This window comes from Mustelus asterias, chromosome 26 (assembly GCF_964213995.1).
Source record: "Mustelus asterias chromosome 26, sMusAst1.hap1.1, whole genome shotgun sequence".
In the NCBI taxonomy this organism is placed as follows: domain Eukaryota; kingdom Metazoa; phylum Chordata; class Chondrichthyes; order Carcharhiniformes; family Triakidae; genus Mustelus; species Mustelus asterias.
In genome coordinates this window covers 45,264,131-45,281,089 of record NC_135826.1, presented here as the reverse complement: position 1 = coordinate 45,281,089, position 16,959 = coordinate 45,264,131, and the positions used below count along the sequence as shown (strand labels likewise).

Sequence of the window (16,959 nt, the reverse complement as noted above, 5' to 3'; positions counted from 1 at the left end):
TACTGTTCTATATTCTATGATATAGGAGAAAGAGGAAGGAAATGAGGAGCAGCAGGTGGTATAAGAAATGGTGCAAGTGAGTAGGAGAGAGGCATCCATAGCACGGTGAGACTGAGCCTGGACAGGTGAGTTCACAGTCTTCCACCACACTGACTGACGGGTGAGACCACTTTGAACCTCAAAATAGTACCTTAGAAAACTTCTATGCAAATAAATGCAATAAATAGGTGCCCTTAAGTTGGTCAAAAGGTCCTTGTTCAGGTCTTTTTCAAGTCCTTATCAACAAAGCTTTTGGAGCCTTAATGATCTATTGTATCTGTAAATGGGTGAATTAGACTGTTGAGCGTTGTGCATTTTGTTGCCCTGTCAGAATAACCCAGGACGCCCACCACCTACCCTGAAGGAGATGATTCGGACAGCAGCTGAGATTTCGGATGGAATGGCTTACCTGAACGCTAAGAAGTTTGTCCACAGGGACCTAGCAGCTCGTAACTGCATGGTGGGAGAGGATTATACGGTGAAAATTGGAGGTAGGAATTGGTGGGAGACTTTTTAAAAATTGTTCAAGGGATGTGTTCGTGGGTGGCACAGTGGTTAGCACTGCTGTCTCACAGCGCCAGGGACCCGACCTCGGGTCACTGTCTGTGTGGAGTTTGCACATTCTCCCCGTGTCTTGGTGAGTTTCCTCCCACAGTCCAAAGATGTGCGGGTTGATTGGCCATGCTAAATTGATCCTAGTGTCAGGGGAATTAGCAGGGTAAATATGTGGGGTTATGGGGATAGGGCCTGGATAGGATTGTGGCCAGTGCACACCTGATGGGCCGAATGGCCTCCTTCTGCACTGTAGGGATTCTGTTCTATGATTCTATGTGGATGTCGCTGGCTTGGCCAGCATTTATTACCTATCCCTAATTGCCCTTGCAAAAGTGGTGAGGAGCTGCCTTTTTGAACCGTTGCAGTCCACATGTTGTAGGAACACCCACAGTGTTGTTAGGAAGGGAGTTCCGGCGACAGTGAAGGAGCATGGTTCAAACGAGGATGCAGTGTGGCTTGGAAGGCAACTTGCAGATGGTGGTGTTCCCCAGCACCTGCTGCCCTTTGTCCTTGTAGGTGGTCGCGGGTTTTAGAAGCCGCTGTTGACACAATGCAGGTTTACAGCATGGGGAGGAACTGAAGAAGCGATGCTTTAATATCACTGGCTGCCTGGTAAGAGAAGGAAAATGTGGGTTATTTACTAAAGAACTAAACTGGCGTTGAAGCAAATGAAATGAGCCAGGCACCTAGGAAAAGGAATTAGATAAAATCGGCAATTGGGCGAGTGGTCTGAGTATGATTGAGCAAGACACAATCTGAGACCCGCTCGAGAGTCAGCTAGGTGACATGAAAGGAGAAAGTAGGTTCCTTATTCTCGCTGAGGAGACAGAGAGGGTGGGCCCAAATATCCTCTATTTAACTTGCAATCTAGTTGGCATATGCAGACAATCTCATAGTGGAGCTGGTCGCTTCAATGTGATGTGAATTGTGATGCATTTATTTTATTTAAATAGATTTTGGAATGACCAGAGACATCTATGAGACGGATTACTATCGTAAGGGTGGGAAAGGGTTGCTGCCTGTGCGATGGATGGCTCCGGAGTCCTTGAAGGACGGAGTGTTTACTACATACTCTGACGTTTGGTGAGTTTGCCTTGCTGGATGCAACATGTCTGCACTGTGATCGAGAAGCTCTTGATTTTCCCCAAGCCTTCACAGGGTACGGCTTACCTTGGGCCACGACACACAATCTGAATTGAAACGCAACTCTCCTTTCTCAAGGCAGAGCATAAAGTTTACGATTATCCAGCGTCTTATTTAGTGTCTCACTTCTTGGACAGTGAATTGCGTTGAAGCATATTGACTCGTGCTTTGTGCAGACATGGTAGACGGTTTGCACACGAAAAGGTCTCTTAAACTGTAGTTTCACGAAAGAATACTTGATCAGTTTTTCTGAAACGGTGGAAGGTGCTGCATGCGAGTTGGTGTAGGCCGTTCAGCCCCTTGAACCATGTCTCTGGTTAGCACTGCTGCCTCACAGCGCCAGGGACCCAGGTTCGATTCCCGCCTTGGGTCACTGTCTGTGCGGAGTTTGCACGTTCTCCCCGTGTCTGTGTTGGGTTTCCTTCGGGTGCTCCTTTTCCTCCCACAGTCCAAACGACGTGCTGGTTAGGGCGCATTGGCCATTCTTATTTTTCCCTCAGTGTACCCGAACAGGCACAGAAGTGTGGCAACTAGAGGATTTTCAGAGTAACTTCACTGCAGTGTGAATGTAAGCCGACTTAAGACAATAATAAATAACCTTTAAACTTTATAAAACCAGCACGGTGGCACAGTAGTTAGCACTGCTGCCTCACAGCGCCAGGGACCCGGGTTCAATTCCGGCCTCGGGTCACTGTCTGTGTGGAGTCTGCACATTCTCCCTGTGTCTGCGTGAGTTTCCTCCGGTGCTCTGATTTCCTCCCACACTCCAAAGATGTGCAGGTTAAGTTGATTGGCCGTGCTAAATTTCCCCTTGGTGTCAGGGGGATTAGCAGGGTGAAATATATGGGGTTATGGGGATAGGGCCTGGGTGGGATTGTTGTTGGTGCAGACTCAATGGGCCGAATGGCCTCCTTCTGCACTGTAGGGATTCTATGATTTGACATTTTAGTAAGATAATGGCTGATCTACGTTCTAATTTCATCCACGGCTTTTAACTCCACATACTAAAAAAAATAAACTCTTTAAAGAGCATTACTAGTCATTATGGCAGTCATGGTAAACTTTCATAAATCATTGGTTAGGACCCACCTGGAGAGTCGATATAAACTAAAAGGTACAGCCCTGGACAGGGTGTGGACGAGGTTTGCCAGGGTGATACCAAGGATGTGGAGGAATTGGAGAAACCGATTAATCTCTGATGCGAGAAGATTGAACCTTATAAGGTTATTCAAAATTATGAGCGGAGTGTTCCGTTAGGCCAAGGAGGGAGAAACTGTTCCCTCCGACAAGTGGAGCAGCGACTAGAATCAAAGATTTAAAATAATTGGCAAAAGATCAGAAGGGGATTGCAGAGGAATCTTCTCACATACGGGTTTGTTGAGATTTGGAATGCACTACTGGAAAGATTGGAAGAATCAATTTCCATGGGAACTTTCAAAGAGCTGTCCAAAGTACAGTGGGCTGAATGGCCTCCTTCGACAATATCTGATGAAAAGAGCATGGAACTTAGCAGGGTTTTCTTTTAGTCTTATTTTGTCTTTTTTAAACTCTGTTTTTGTTCCACTGTCAGGTCTTTTGGAGTTGTGCTTTGGGAAGTCAGCACTCTGGCAGAACAACCGTACCAGGGGCTGTCGAATGAACAAGTTCTGAAGTTTGTTATGGACGGAGGCTTTTTGGATCGGCCAGATAACTGCGCGGATAGATTGTGAGTATGATTCATTTGGGCTGTTTTTTTCCCTCACCAACTTTCTCTTCTACCCGTCTTCTCCTGCCAGTGTTGACCGCTGACTTACTGTGCTAGTAATGATTTTTGATTTGATTTATTGTTGTCACGTATTAGTATACAGTGAAAAGTATTGTTTCTTGCGCGCTATACAGACAAAGCATGCCGTTCATTGAGAAGGAAACGAGAGAGTGCAGAATTTAGTGTTACAGTCATAGCTAGGGTGCAGAGAAAGATCAGCTTAAAAGTCCTCAGACTTTTGTATCTTTTTCCCGATGGAAGAAGGTGGAAGAGGGAATGTCCAGGGTGCGTGGGGTCCTTGATTATGCCGGCTGCTTTGCCGAGGCAGCGGGAAGTGTAGACAGAGTCAATGGATGGGAGGCTGGTTTGCATGGTGGGACTAACATTTGTTCACGACACTTTGTAGTTTCTTGCAGTCTTGGGCAGAGCAGGAGCCCATACCAAGCTGTGATACAACCAGAAAGGATGCTTCCTATGGTGCATCTGTAAAGGTTGGTGAGTGTCGTAGTTGACATGCCAAATTTTCTTAGCCTCCTGAGAAAGTAGAGGCGTTGGTGGGCTTTCTTAACCATAGTGTCGGCATGGGGGGACCAGGAACAGTTGTTGGTGATCTGGACACCTAGAAACATGAAACTCTTGACCATTTCCACTTCATCCCCGTTGGCGTAGACAGGGGCATGTCCTTCACTACGCTTCCTGAAGTCGATGACCATCTCCTTTGTTTTGTTGACATTGAGGGAGAGATTATTGTCATCGCACCAGTTCACCAGATTCTCTATCTCTTTCCTGTAGTCCGTCTCGTCATTGTTTGAGGTCCCACCCGCTATGGTAGTAATGCCAGTTATGGCAGCCTTGGCATTGCCCTGGATTAGATGAATAAGCGTATCTCACTGTGCAGATCAAACCGAGGATGTTATTTGTGATTAGGGTATCCCAGCGCTTCACTCATCCAAGACTGGGCTTTTCATGCAATCCAAATAATTTGCAACCCTAATCTGCAATTTTCTTCCCCCAAAGGGCGGCACGGTAGCACAGTGGTTAGCATTGCTGCTTCACAGCTCCAGGGACCTAGGTTTGATTCCCGGCTTGGGTCACTGTCTTTGTGGAGTTTGCACATTCTCCTCGTGTCTGCGTGGGTTTCCTCCGGGTGCTCCGGTTTCCTCCCACAGTCCAAAGATGTGCGGGTTAGGTTGATTGGCCATGCTAAAATTGTCCCTTAGTGTCCTGAGATGCGTAGGTTAGAGGGATTAGTGGGTAAAATATGTAGGGATAAGTGGGTAGGGCCTGGGTGGGATTGTGGTCGGTGCAGACTCGATGGGCCAAATGGCCTCTTTTTGCACTGTAGGGTTTCTATGATTCAAACTCTTTTTCTCCCCCACCTGCCCCTCCCCCCAACAAACAAACCTTCCCTCAAGTTTGACACTCTTGCCCTTCTCCTTGCCTCCTTCCTGTAAAATCCTCCTTTCCTGACCCTTAAACTGTTTTGCAAGCAATGAAGTACCTTTCATGTGTAGTCACTGTGGTAATGTAGGAGATGCAACATTTTGCATAGCAACTTGAGACCCTGCAACATGAAAATCTAGAGACCCTTTTTTTAATGGTGTTGATCAAGGGTGCATATTAGGCAGAACATCCAGGGAGAAATCCTTCACTCCTTCAGAAATTACCGAGGAATGTCTTGTGTTCACCTGAGAGGGCAGGTGGGGGCCGCCGCTTAATGTCTCATCCGACAGACAGCACCTCTGACCATGCTGCACTGCCTCGCCACTGCACTGAGGGTGTCTCCAGAGTGGGCCTTGCATCGTACTGAACTCTCAACCTTCTGACCCACCAACGGAGCTGACACGGCTGCAGCTGGAAGTGAAGAACTTCTTCACCTTAAACCATGCACAGGGATGAGAGCGGGGAATTGGGGCCAGTGTTGGATTGCTGTAACAAAGAACCATCATTGACAGTAATAGGCCAAAATGATTGATCTCACTCTTGCTCTGTAAAACTCTACAATTTTATTTATCACGGTCATAGGGCAGCACAGTGGTTAGCATTGCTGCCTCACAGGGTCCCAGGTTCAATTCTGACCTCGAGTCACTGTCTATGTAGAGTTTGCACATTCTCCCCATGTCTGTGTGGGTTTCCTCCGGGTGCTCCGCTTTCCTTCCACAGTGCAAAGATGCGCAGGTTGGGTTGATTGGCCATGCAAAATTGCCCTTTAGTGTCAGGGGAATTACCAGGGTAAATACATGGGGTTACGGCTTGATGGGCTGAATGGCCTCCTTATGCACTGTAGGGATTCTATTCTATGATTCATAATTGCAGACTTTAATCTCCACGCCCTGAGTGGCAGCACAGTGGCACAGTGGTTAGCACTGTTGCCTCAGCTCCAGGGACCTGGGTTCAATTCCTGGCTTGGGTCACTGCCTGTGTAGAGTTTGCGCATTCTCCCTGTGTCTGTGCGGATTTCCTCCGGGAGCTCCGGCTTCCTCCCACAGTCCAAAGATGTGTAGGTTAGGTTGATTGGCCGTGCTAAATTGACCCTTAGTGTCCTGGGATGTGTAGGGTCAGAGGGATTAGTGGGGTAAATGTGTTGGGTTGTGGGGATAGGGCCTGGGTTGGGGATTGTTGTTGGTACAGACTCGTTGGGCCAAATGGCCTCCTTCACTGTAGGGTTTCTATGATTCTAATAACGTTTTGTTTTTAGTTCCTTCTGTATCTGCCATGGTCCAGTAACCGTTTCCTGTGTTCCTTCTGTTACTCCAGACACACCCTGATGCAGATGTGTTGGCAGTACAACCCGAAAGCAAGACCCACTTTTTTGGAGATCATCGAGATGTTGAAGGACGATCTCCACCCAAGCTTTCACGATGTCTCCTTCTACTACAGCGAGGACAACAAGCCCCCCGACACGGAAGAATACGACATGGATTTTGAGAACATGGAGAGCATTCCGCTTGACCCCTCCTCATACTCACAGACAGAGACTCCCCTCAGTCACAGCCGGGACAATGGGCCCACCATGGGCCTGAGAGGCAACTATGATGAACACATACCGTACACACACATGAACGGAGGGAAGAAGAACGGGCGAATATTGTCCTTGCCAAGGTCAAGCCCTTCATAACATTTCTTCTACCTCCCATTTCTTTCTGGTTTTCATTTGTTGGGCCCGTAGAATCTCAGGACTCGATTATGGCTGCCACAGTTCACTGCACCAGGAAAGGACCTTTGCCTCTGTCTAAAAAAAAAACCCTAACAAGTGGCTCGTTATCAATGAATCAAACTGTGAAGAAAGAAAACACACATTCTATGACAGTCGAAATACGTACACGGACATACTGTGCCTACATGCATGTACAGATATTACATCATGCAGACATACATGTGCACCCGTACAATACAATGTAAACAGTACACACACACGCACACACGCGCATGTACATAGACACACAAAATCATATCAGTGAAGCATTTCCAAGGCTGCTATCAACATAGCTGTGGTTACCAGCCAGCAGGCGACCTTTTGAACTTTCATCTGTGGAGTGCTTGAGGCTGAGGTTTAGGCCCAATTTTTGGGGAGAAAAAAAACTTTTTTTTTTTCTTTAAGAGGTTAAACACAAAAGGCACCTACAGTTCAAAACGACAGAAGTCCAATTTTATTTTCCTGAAACGTGAACTTTATTACAGTGGGAATCTCGCGGAACACAGAAAAAAAAAAGCAAAGTAAACCCGAAATCTTCTTTCAAATTCCAAACGCCCAGACACTGATGTATGCTTCTAAAAAAAACACAAGAAAATCACAGCTAGAAGTCATTTTAGATGCAATGGTTGGATAACAGTTCCTCAGACCAATAGCTGCTGCTGTCTCTCTTCTGTGTGTTTTAGGAGACAGATTGTGTACTTTTAATGTTTTTTTGTACATAATTGATGTTTGTTGTATTTTCTCTTCACCAAGAACAGCTTTGCAATAACCAGAAGTGTGTTTCTGAGGATCAATAGTCCAAGAGGCACAATTTATTTTTGTAAAGTTCGGACTAGCATACCTGAGGTGGTTTCCTTCCCTGACTTGTAAGGGATATTGTGTCAGGGGACGAAATATTGACAAGAACACAACTCTGGGTTTCAGATTCTGCTCTCCCCAGGCCCCTTGGAAGCTTTATACCGCTTGCAGCTTTTGAGATGCCACAAAGTCGGTGGATGATCTCAGCGGCGAGGCTAGTGTGTCAAGCGATCTGATCTTAAGGTCATCTTGGTGCCTAACCATGTTGAAGGGGCTGCAGCTGAGCAGGAGGAAGCATGGGGGGGTGGGGGTGGGTGTGTGCTTGAAAGGAGATTAATTCTGTCTCGATTAGGGTGGGCGAACCATGTGTCGGGAAAGCAAGAGGACAGGAAGGTGCAAAAAACTGGAAGAGAAATTAAACTTGCGGCTTTTGGTGATGTTTCAGGTGTTTTCGAGGGTCCCAGTGAAGACCGTGGTTCTCTTAGGATTGACGATGTGAGCAGGTCAGGGGAGAGAGGGATGACATGCCCTATTGTAGTAAGAGTCAGCACATCCCTCAGTGGCAACGTAAAGCCAATTTGGTTGCCTTTTGTCACTCATTCTAAAGCCACCAAGTGACAATCCAGGCTGGAGTCAGAGTTGAAGGAAGGGTTGGGTCAGTATGAAAGTATCTTGCAATTAATATTGTGACGCCAGCACAGATAGATTCGGAATAAGATTATTTCCCGCTCCAGAATAACTGTTTGCCAGCTGTTTGGCTGGCTGTTTATTCTAGACGTGGGTTTGGTTGGAGCTAGGAAGAGCAGAGGGAAGAGGGAGAGGCGAATAAGATCTTGCCTCTGTGAGAGGGAGAGAGATGTTGGCATTTTAGTCCCTTCATCAGTGGAGAAGGGATGAACATAGTCCCAGATGTTTGCGCCTATCTAAAATCTGAAACCCGGAGAATTAACTGGTCATTGGCTTGCTCAAATTGCACATCACCTCATGGCTTGTAAAGCTTCTGTTTTTTAGTAATCTACTAGCCCGACAGAGGAAGAAAATGTGTGGCTTTGAGTTAAGTACATTGTAGGGTCAGAGACTTCTAAACACCAAGGCCTCAATCTTACCCAAAATCCTCACGGCCAAAATTGATTTTTTTTATTTTGCCTGAACTCTCCGGCTGTGTTGGGGGGACAGTGTTTCCGTACTCCCCAATCCAAGATCTCTCTCCTTCTCTCACCTCCCCCACCTCACCCCCACCCCTACTGCTACCATCAAGTAGCGGGGGGGTGGGAGGGACTGAAACAGAAAACCCCCTGGCCTGTGTGCCCTGTGGATGATGGGGGAGATCTTGTGTTGTTCCTGATAACCAGTGGCAGGCGTGTGTTGGGTTAATGGTTTCAGGACAAGATTGGATGAGCTCCCGGTGGGGGATGAGACTGCCTGGATTGCTCGACAGAGAACCAGCATGGATTCGATGGGCTGAGTGACTCCCTTGTACAGGTTAGAGTTGGGGCTGGGGTGTGCTAAAAATAACATCAAGTGGGAAGCTATAGTTGAGGCTCAGAACATCACTGTAGCATGTACTTGTATTTAATGCAAAGACCTCCAAAACAAGCAGCCACAATCGTGAAGACAAAACAGGGAGTGGAATAACAAGCACGGTGAAAGCTTTTAATGTAAATAAGACTGATGAAGTGCCACATGCTTCTTGTATCAGTATTGTGCTTTACCTCATGTCCAAGCTCCACTGATAGCTACGTTCCGGCAATGTCTCTGTCTTTGTAAATAACTTTCCTGCTTTTGCTCGACACAGAGCCTGTCCAGGGAACCCCCTCACAACCGGGAATTGTGCGATTAATGTCCTTGCCCAGCTCAGAGTGCAGGGATTTGGATAGGGGGAGGAGAGAGTCTTGTGAGAGAGGAAATGTTGATTGCCACCTTAGACAATGCATTGACTGGACAGGCCGAACGGCCTCGCTCCGGGCTGTTGATGACTCTGTGCCCTGTGTCCAGATCGACTGGCTCGCGTAGGGTTTGAAAATCTGACTGGATCATTCGAACCTGAACGTCAGTCGTTGAGACTTTTGGTTCCTCTGCGTGTTCAGGTTAAGCTCTTGTTTTTGTTTTTGTCGAGTGTCGGGTTGCATTTCCCAGGACTCCAGATTCTGTCGGTTTGAAATGGGGTTTGTTCCACCGCGGGGTTTTTTTTGTACATTTTGAGCGTCAGTAACGTTGGCCTTCACTGCGTTATCCTCTCCTTAATTTACAAGTGCATCTGTCACCGGTTGCTGGATACTGGTTTCCACCAGGAATCATATAGAACAAAAAAAACGTTCATGTCATTCAGACCGCCACACTCCACAGTCTTCCCTGAACACCCAAGCAGGGATTGTAAATGTTTTTCCGTGACTGTGCTCAGATTCCAGTTCAAGCCCGATGCAGGGAGTGTGAAGCAATCACTCTGCTATCAGGCTTCACCCTAGATCCTCTGCAGCAGCAGAGCTGGTTCCAGGACACCAGATTTGTACTCCCGCACACTGCTACCTGACTTGTCCTCTTAATCTATAATCTGACAGGATTTAATCACCTTCCTTCCCGATCTGCAGTAGCAATTTTCTTTGCTCTGAAAAAAATCCGTAACAATATCTTACCTCCTGTCATTGTGAAAGCAATCCACAGATTATAGTCAACCTAGTCAGCATTGCTTGGGACTGGGGAAGGTGGGCAGCAGGGTCTGAGTGTAGCTGAGGGAAGGGATCCGGTGCTGTAAGAGATGCAGGGAAAATGGGAAATTGAGGCTATTTGCGAAGGATGTTTTACTCCCCGCTGTGGCTCAGTCTGTGGTCACTTTTTCTCATCCCTTTAGCTTGTTTGAAAGTACTTGTTGCATTCCTCCTCTCTGCTTTACTTATTCAAGCTAAAAAGTACCCAACCAGCTGGTCAGTTTTTTTTGGACTGACCAGGGACCAGTTGGGAATCTTGCGCGTAGGGTAGCAGGGGCAGACGCTGGGAAACTGGCACTTTGAGACAAGACTGATGACCTGTGTGCTCGTAGATGCGGGGATCCTTGGCGAGGCCTGGCATCTAGTGCCCACCTCTAGTTGTCCATTGATGGTGGGCCCGGTAGCTGCTTCAGACTGTGTGGAAAAGTTGTTTTCACCGCGCTGTCAGGTGGGGAAGGGTGGCGTTTGGGCGTGGTGGGTGGCGGTTGTTATACCATCGAGTGAAACTTGCCCCTCAACAAATCAAACCCTCGAAAAGCTAAAGGGAGATTGGGGTGGTGTCCGCAGCTGTTGAGAGTTATTACATCCACTGAATCGAAGCTGGTGTGCGGCTTCCATAGAATATAGAATCCCTACAGTGCAGAAGGAGGCATTTTGACCCATCGAGTCTACACCGACTCTCTGAGAGAGCTTCTTACCCAGGCCCACCCCCTTACGCTATCCCAGTAATCCTGCGCATATACCATGGTGAATCTATCTAATTTATATATCCTTGGACACTAAGGGGCAATTTAGCATGGCCAATCCACCTAACCTGCACAGATTTGGACAGTGGGAGGAAACCCACGCAGACATGGGGAGAACGTGCAAACACCACACAAAAAGTCACCCAGGGCCAGAATCGAACCAGGGTCCCTGGCGCTGTGAGGCAGCAGTGCTAACCACTGTGCCACAGTGCCGCCCTTACCTCACCATTCTGGGCCAGACTAAAATGCGTAAATTTCTTGAGGGGTACGCTAGAGGAAAGGAGAGGGGAGGGACAAACGACTCGAGGTCGGGAGGGGTGGGGGGGGGGGGGGGGGGCTGGGTGGTCTTTCAAATGTATAAATTGTACTGCCTTTGGGTGGGTGGGTGGGTGGGGGTTGTCAATGGTTAATAGTGAATGGGGGGGTGGGGGAATAATGAGCTTATTAACACAATTTGCTTTGTTGTATATAGTGTGAAGTTGTTTGCTCTTAAGGTGCCTAGATCTCCTTCTGTGTAGCGTTAAAAAAAATACCTAGCAGAAACCAAGACAGCCCCTCACTCTGTACACCGCGTGGCTGTTTCACACTACAATAACCAGAGAAAAAATTCACACACTTTTGTAATTTTGAAGATTTTCTTATATTCAAAAAATTAATATTTTATTTATTTTTATTAATGTTATAGAGATCACTGTACAGAATCCCAATTTACAGTCTACACAAAACAAAAACAACAAAAAAAAAAGGTTTAGGGTATGAAAATGTATTGTTGCTGATGAGGAAGTGGGGAGAAGGAAGTGGTGCGATGTAATTTTCTGGGACAATCTACCTCAGTGTTTCTTTTGGATATTAGTACATGTTGCTACTCTCAGCATTTCTCACAGTATTCTGTTCTGGATCTAAATACATTTACAGTTTGTTTTTTTTCTCTTCCTCCTGGACGTTACAGGGCTGACTGATCACTGATCTAATCGGCACGCACGGTGCTTTCTGTTGCATTTTGGGAGAATGCCTCTCGTTTTCGGCCAAAAGTAATTCCACCTGTGTGTGTGTGTGTGTGTGTGTGTTCGAACCGGAAACGGCGGGAGAGGGAGGTGGGGAGTGAGTGAGGAAGGAATTAAATATTCCCACTCAGAAATGCAGAGGTGATTGTAAAGGGCTGAATGGTAGCGTAAAATACAAGGGGGTGGGGGTGGGGGTGGGGGGAAACATGTCCCTGGACTTTAAACATATATGTTTTTGTACTTTTAAAAAATAATTAGAAATTTTGGCGCAGAAAGTCACATTTTAAGGTTGCAATGATTAAGTCAACAAAAGAGACACAGTAGGATTCAATCCTGTGGCTTGTTTTGTTCAGAAAAATTGTCAAGAGGGAAAAGATGCAGATTGTTTAATTTTTAATTGTCAGGGGTATGAGGTAAAATTTGATAAATTTCCAGAGAACAAGTTTAGATTCTTTTTCCCCCCATGAATGCTTTCTCCATGGCAACACCTTGGCCAATCAAAGTTGATTTGCCAGCCAACCAGCAGCACTCTCTTCCCCTGTAGTAGGAATTGTTGTGACCGTTTGAAATTTGGTGTTCTTGGGTTTGTCCTGATGAGTGAATGACGGAAAGCTTCAGCAACATGTCTCTCTCTCTCTAGCCAAATTGATTTGTATTACCTGGTCCAAAATTGGAGAGGCAGCAACGCTGAACACCTGGGGGGAGGGAGTTACTTAACGAAACTCAGTTGAGGGAGGAGGGGTGGGGTAAAGAATTTGCAGATGTTCAACTGCCGGGGGGGGGGTTCTTTTTTGTTTGTTTTCTAAAATGAGTGGTGCAGGTAAATCATCAGTTAGCAAAAAGCAAAATAAAGAAGCATATTTTTGCCAATTATGTAGCAGTCGAGAGCCCAGTGATCAGTCAGTCCTCCTGTACTCCAGCGTGTGCTGTGATCTCCAACAGCTCCAATAGTGAAGGAGAGAGTGTAACCGTTGCGTTAACCTCTTGTGAAGCAGGCAGTCGATACACAGCGTGTGTCTCAGTATAGACAACACACGCCTACAATTGAACAACACCAGTTGAAACAGCATTGTTCCTTTGCAAATAAAATTATACTCTTAAGTGTGTGTTAAGACTTGCTCCAAAAATCCTTCTCTTTTTTTTTCATTGCTGCTAACTACCCTTGCTCCAGTTATACAACCCCACTAACAGGACTTGATCAGATTTTTCTTTTTGCTCCAACATATCTGCTTTCGATAAATTCCTCAACTTTAAAAAAAAATTGTGTGCCATTGACCATGCAAATTGTGCCATATCATCAGAAAGCTGCATCTCATCATCACAAAATTTCCTTCATTCAGCTTTTCTTTTTAAAGAGATACAGAGAAAAGAATCCAACATAATTCCAGTCTTTGTTGGTGAATGCCACAGTGCCATTGGCAAACTCCAGCATTATTATTATCCGCAGTTGGGATTAGTAGCTGGATGTTGTCACTAACCAGGAGCTGTGTCAATTAACCAACTGCCCTTCGGAACAAAGCCCATTCCTAGTGTTAAAATTTAGATCAGGAAGATCATTATTTATTTTTAATTTTTAGACATTAGCCACCCTCTGAAGATTCAATTATTTAATCAGTTGTCGAATATACTGTAGACATTTGGGCCTGGGATGGCTACTGTGAACTAAAATCCTTATCACTTTACTCCAGTTTAAAAAAAAAGGGGGGGCTAGTGGTGAATTTTTGATGGGTCTGCCCACTTTAGCTGAATTTAATTTCTGGTGTGGTATTTTGGTCCTCGCCATTCTGTTTGGGTTGTGCAATGAGGATTCAGGATGCCTGCAAGGCTGCGTATTGAAAGGACCCTCTCACGGCTGAACACACAGATCTAGACTGGACCCCTTAACCCCGACTCACCACGTCCGTGAGGGAATATTGGGGTTGTATGTTCCTCTAAAGTTTACGCAAGTATTGGTGCTTTTAACTCCGGGTGGCAGCACCAGAGGCTATAGATATAAACTTAATTTGAAAAAGTAATAAACCTCCCCATAGATATCAGGAGGAGTTTCTCACAGGAATTAGTGGTAAAGTCCCGGTTAATTAGACAGGAGGTGAAAACAGACCTTAAGGGCATTTGAAAATCAATTGGAATGCTAAGATTGAGAGTTAATCAATACAAAAGACATGTTTTAATGGCTGAACTATTGATTTTTATCTAGGATACGAATTATTAATAAAATAGACATGGTGGCACAGTGGTTAGCACTTCTGCCTCACAGTGCCAGGCACAGGTTCGATTCCTGGCTTGGGTCACTGTCAGAGTTTGCACGTTGTCCCCGTGTCTGCGTGGGTTTCCTCTGAGTGCTCAGGTTTCCTCCCACAGTCCGAAAGACGTGCTGGTTAGGTGCATTGGCCGTGCTAAATTCTTCCTCAGTGTACCCGAACAGGCGCCAGACTGTGGCGACTAGAGGATTTTCACAGTAACTTCATTGCAGCGTAAATAAACTTTAAACTTAAAATTAAAACAGACATGTCCATACCATATTTATCCCTGTGCTTGCAAGGATTCCAGTAAAGTTTATTTATTAATGTCGCAAGTCGGCTTACACTTCAATGAAGTTACTGTGAAAATCCCCTTGTCGCCACACTCCAGCGCCTGTTCGGGAGAATTTTGCATGGCCAATGCACCTAACCAGCACGTCTTTCCGACTGTGAGAGGAAACTGGAGCACCCAGAGGAAACCCACGCAGACATGGGGAGAACGTGCAGACTCCGCACAGACAGTGACCCAAGGCTGGGAATTGAAGCTGGGTCCCTGGCAGCTGTGAGGCTGCAGTGCTGACCACTGTGCCACACATGATATGATGGGGAGGGGAGGAACCACACAATGGGGAATCGTGAACCACACAATTTTTTTGATACTCTGGTTACCAAGACTAATAACCCCTTGAGTATTTTTTTTTGCTTAACTTCATGCAAATTCTCCAGCCACGTTTTGGAGAGTTCTGTGCCAAATCTGATCAGGTCCTTTCGGTATCTCCTGGAGCTGGGGTAGATTCTAGTTATCAGGGGTGTTTTATATGCAAACCAAGCAGGGCCATGAAAACAGATTTCTCTCTTTTTAATTATTGAAACAAGTCGGACTTTTATGGATTTTTTTTTGGCAAGAATTTAAATGAAGTGATTTTAATATATGTGATGTAGCGCCTGAACGGGAGGGAGCCGGGTGCAGTCAGTCTTTTGTGTAAATATTAACTTGTCTTTTTACCAGAAAAAAAATACTTTTATTTCTCGTGCAGGAAGGACAACAAAATATAAAGTATCAGTAAACGTACAGATTATGTGCACAGTTTTATTTTTGCATCTGGAAACAAGACCAGGGGAGAGTACTTGTATAAAATCATCGCTGATCCAAGCGAGAAGTTACTTCTGCCTAAGTTGAAATGATGGCAGTAGGCACAAACGAAATGTATTTGAGAAAAAAACAATGTGTTGGCTTTTACAGTATGTAAATATACGTCTGGTGTAAAATAGCGAAAGAGAAGTGTGTTTTCATTAGAATATGGGGTATTAGAGCAACTGCATTGATACAGGTTACAGTTGCTGCAGAGTCTTTGTAACTGTGAGTTACAGTGTTACAAGCTACACGTATCTCTGCAATTCCGGCAACATTTTTTTTGCATTTTGTTTTTTTTGGGGGAAAAAGATAAAAGAACTGGAACAATGTTTATATGGAACTGAGAAAGGGCAATCCCTGTGCAGTCACGGCAGCCAGATGCCTCCAGAGTGAGCGCGCTGCGGGGCGAACTTAACGATTTCAAAAACAACATTGGAAGTGTCCGAACTTGCGAATTTTCCAATGCCCCAAGCTCTGCCAGGCTCTGCCAGCCCGCAGCCCTCGCTCTTAGACTTTGATGTCAGTTCACCAACGTGCCGCTTCCCCCGTCGCCAGATTTGGGAAGAGAGAATGTTGACCATGGGACAAAGAGGGGGTCGGTCGCCCTGGAAAATTGGTTAACGCATCCGTCTCCCCATCTCTCTCCCTCCCTCCTCAGAGTGACACAGACACACAAGGGGAGGCGGTGAAGAGATGACGAAGGCTGCTGCACCCGAACTTTTGAACCGTTTTTTCTTTGCTATCTGAAACTGGCACCTTTTTATTTTGAGGGCTTAAAGAGATTCACTTCTTGGAGTTTTCAGCAAACGGGAAATGATTTAATCTTTTATTTGTGTATTTTTCGAAGAAAAAGCAAAAATTTAAGTCGGTTGTTAATACTGTACTTGGCTTGTTGTTACTGTAGTAAAAAAACGCAAAACTGATTCTTGGAAGGGTAATGTCTCAAACTGGCTTATGTGGCGTCTGTTGTGTGACAGTGAGTAATGTTTGGCATTATCTGTCTCTAACAACATCTACTGGGGGATCCTTGATGATGACAAAATAATTTAAAGGTCACTGCTTCCGGCCAATGGTGGATTGGCCATGCCGATTGGCCATGCCGATTGGCCATGCCAATTTGCCCCTTAGTGTCAGGGGGACTAGCTAGGGTAAATGCATGGGATTATGGGGATAGGGCCTGGGTGGGATTGTGGGCAATGCAGATGTGATGGGCCGAATGGCCTCCTTCTGCAATGTAGGTATTCTATGAAAAGGCAGCATGCCCACTTTCCAGCTCAGTTTAAAGCGTTTTTATTAGTGTCACAAGTAGACTTGCATTAATACTGCAATGAGGTTACTGTGAAAACTTCTCCCTCAGTGTACCGAACAGGCACTGGTGTGTGGCGACTAAAGGATTTTCATGGAATCATAGAATCCAACAATGCAGGAGGCCATTCGGCCCATTGAGTTTGCACAGACCACAATCCCACCCAGGTCCTGTCCTCACAACCCCACGCTTTTACCCTAGCTAGTCCCCCAACACTAAGGGAAAATTTAGCATAGCCAATCCACCTAACCAGCACGTCTTTCTTTCGGACTGTGGGAGGAAACTGGAGCAGTCGGAGAAAACCCGCGCAGGCATGGGGAGAACGTGCAGACTCCGCACGGATAGTGA

At 45.9% G+C, this 16,959-nt stretch overlaps 1 protein-coding gene across 2 annotated transcripts in view; it reads left to right on the top strand.

The window, feature by feature from the left end:
- Positions 1–7,097, top strand: part of LOC144479649 (insulin receptor-like) — a 57,709-nt gene extending 50,612 nt beyond the window's left edge. For both annotated transcript variants that reach the window (XM_078198623.1, XM_078198622.1), the window contains 4 exons: positions 371–530; positions 1,548–1,677; positions 3,308–3,442; positions 6,239–7,097. In XM_078198623.1, coding sequence (XP_078054749.1) covers positions 371–530; positions 1,548–1,677; positions 3,308–3,442; positions 6,239–6,599 — 786 coding nt within the window. In that variant the 3' untranslated portion in view covers positions 6,600–7,097. The remainder of the gene's footprint in view (positions 1–370; positions 531–1,547; positions 1,678–3,307; positions 3,443–6,238) is intronic.
- Positions 7,098–16,959: the final 9,862 nt, after the last annotated feature.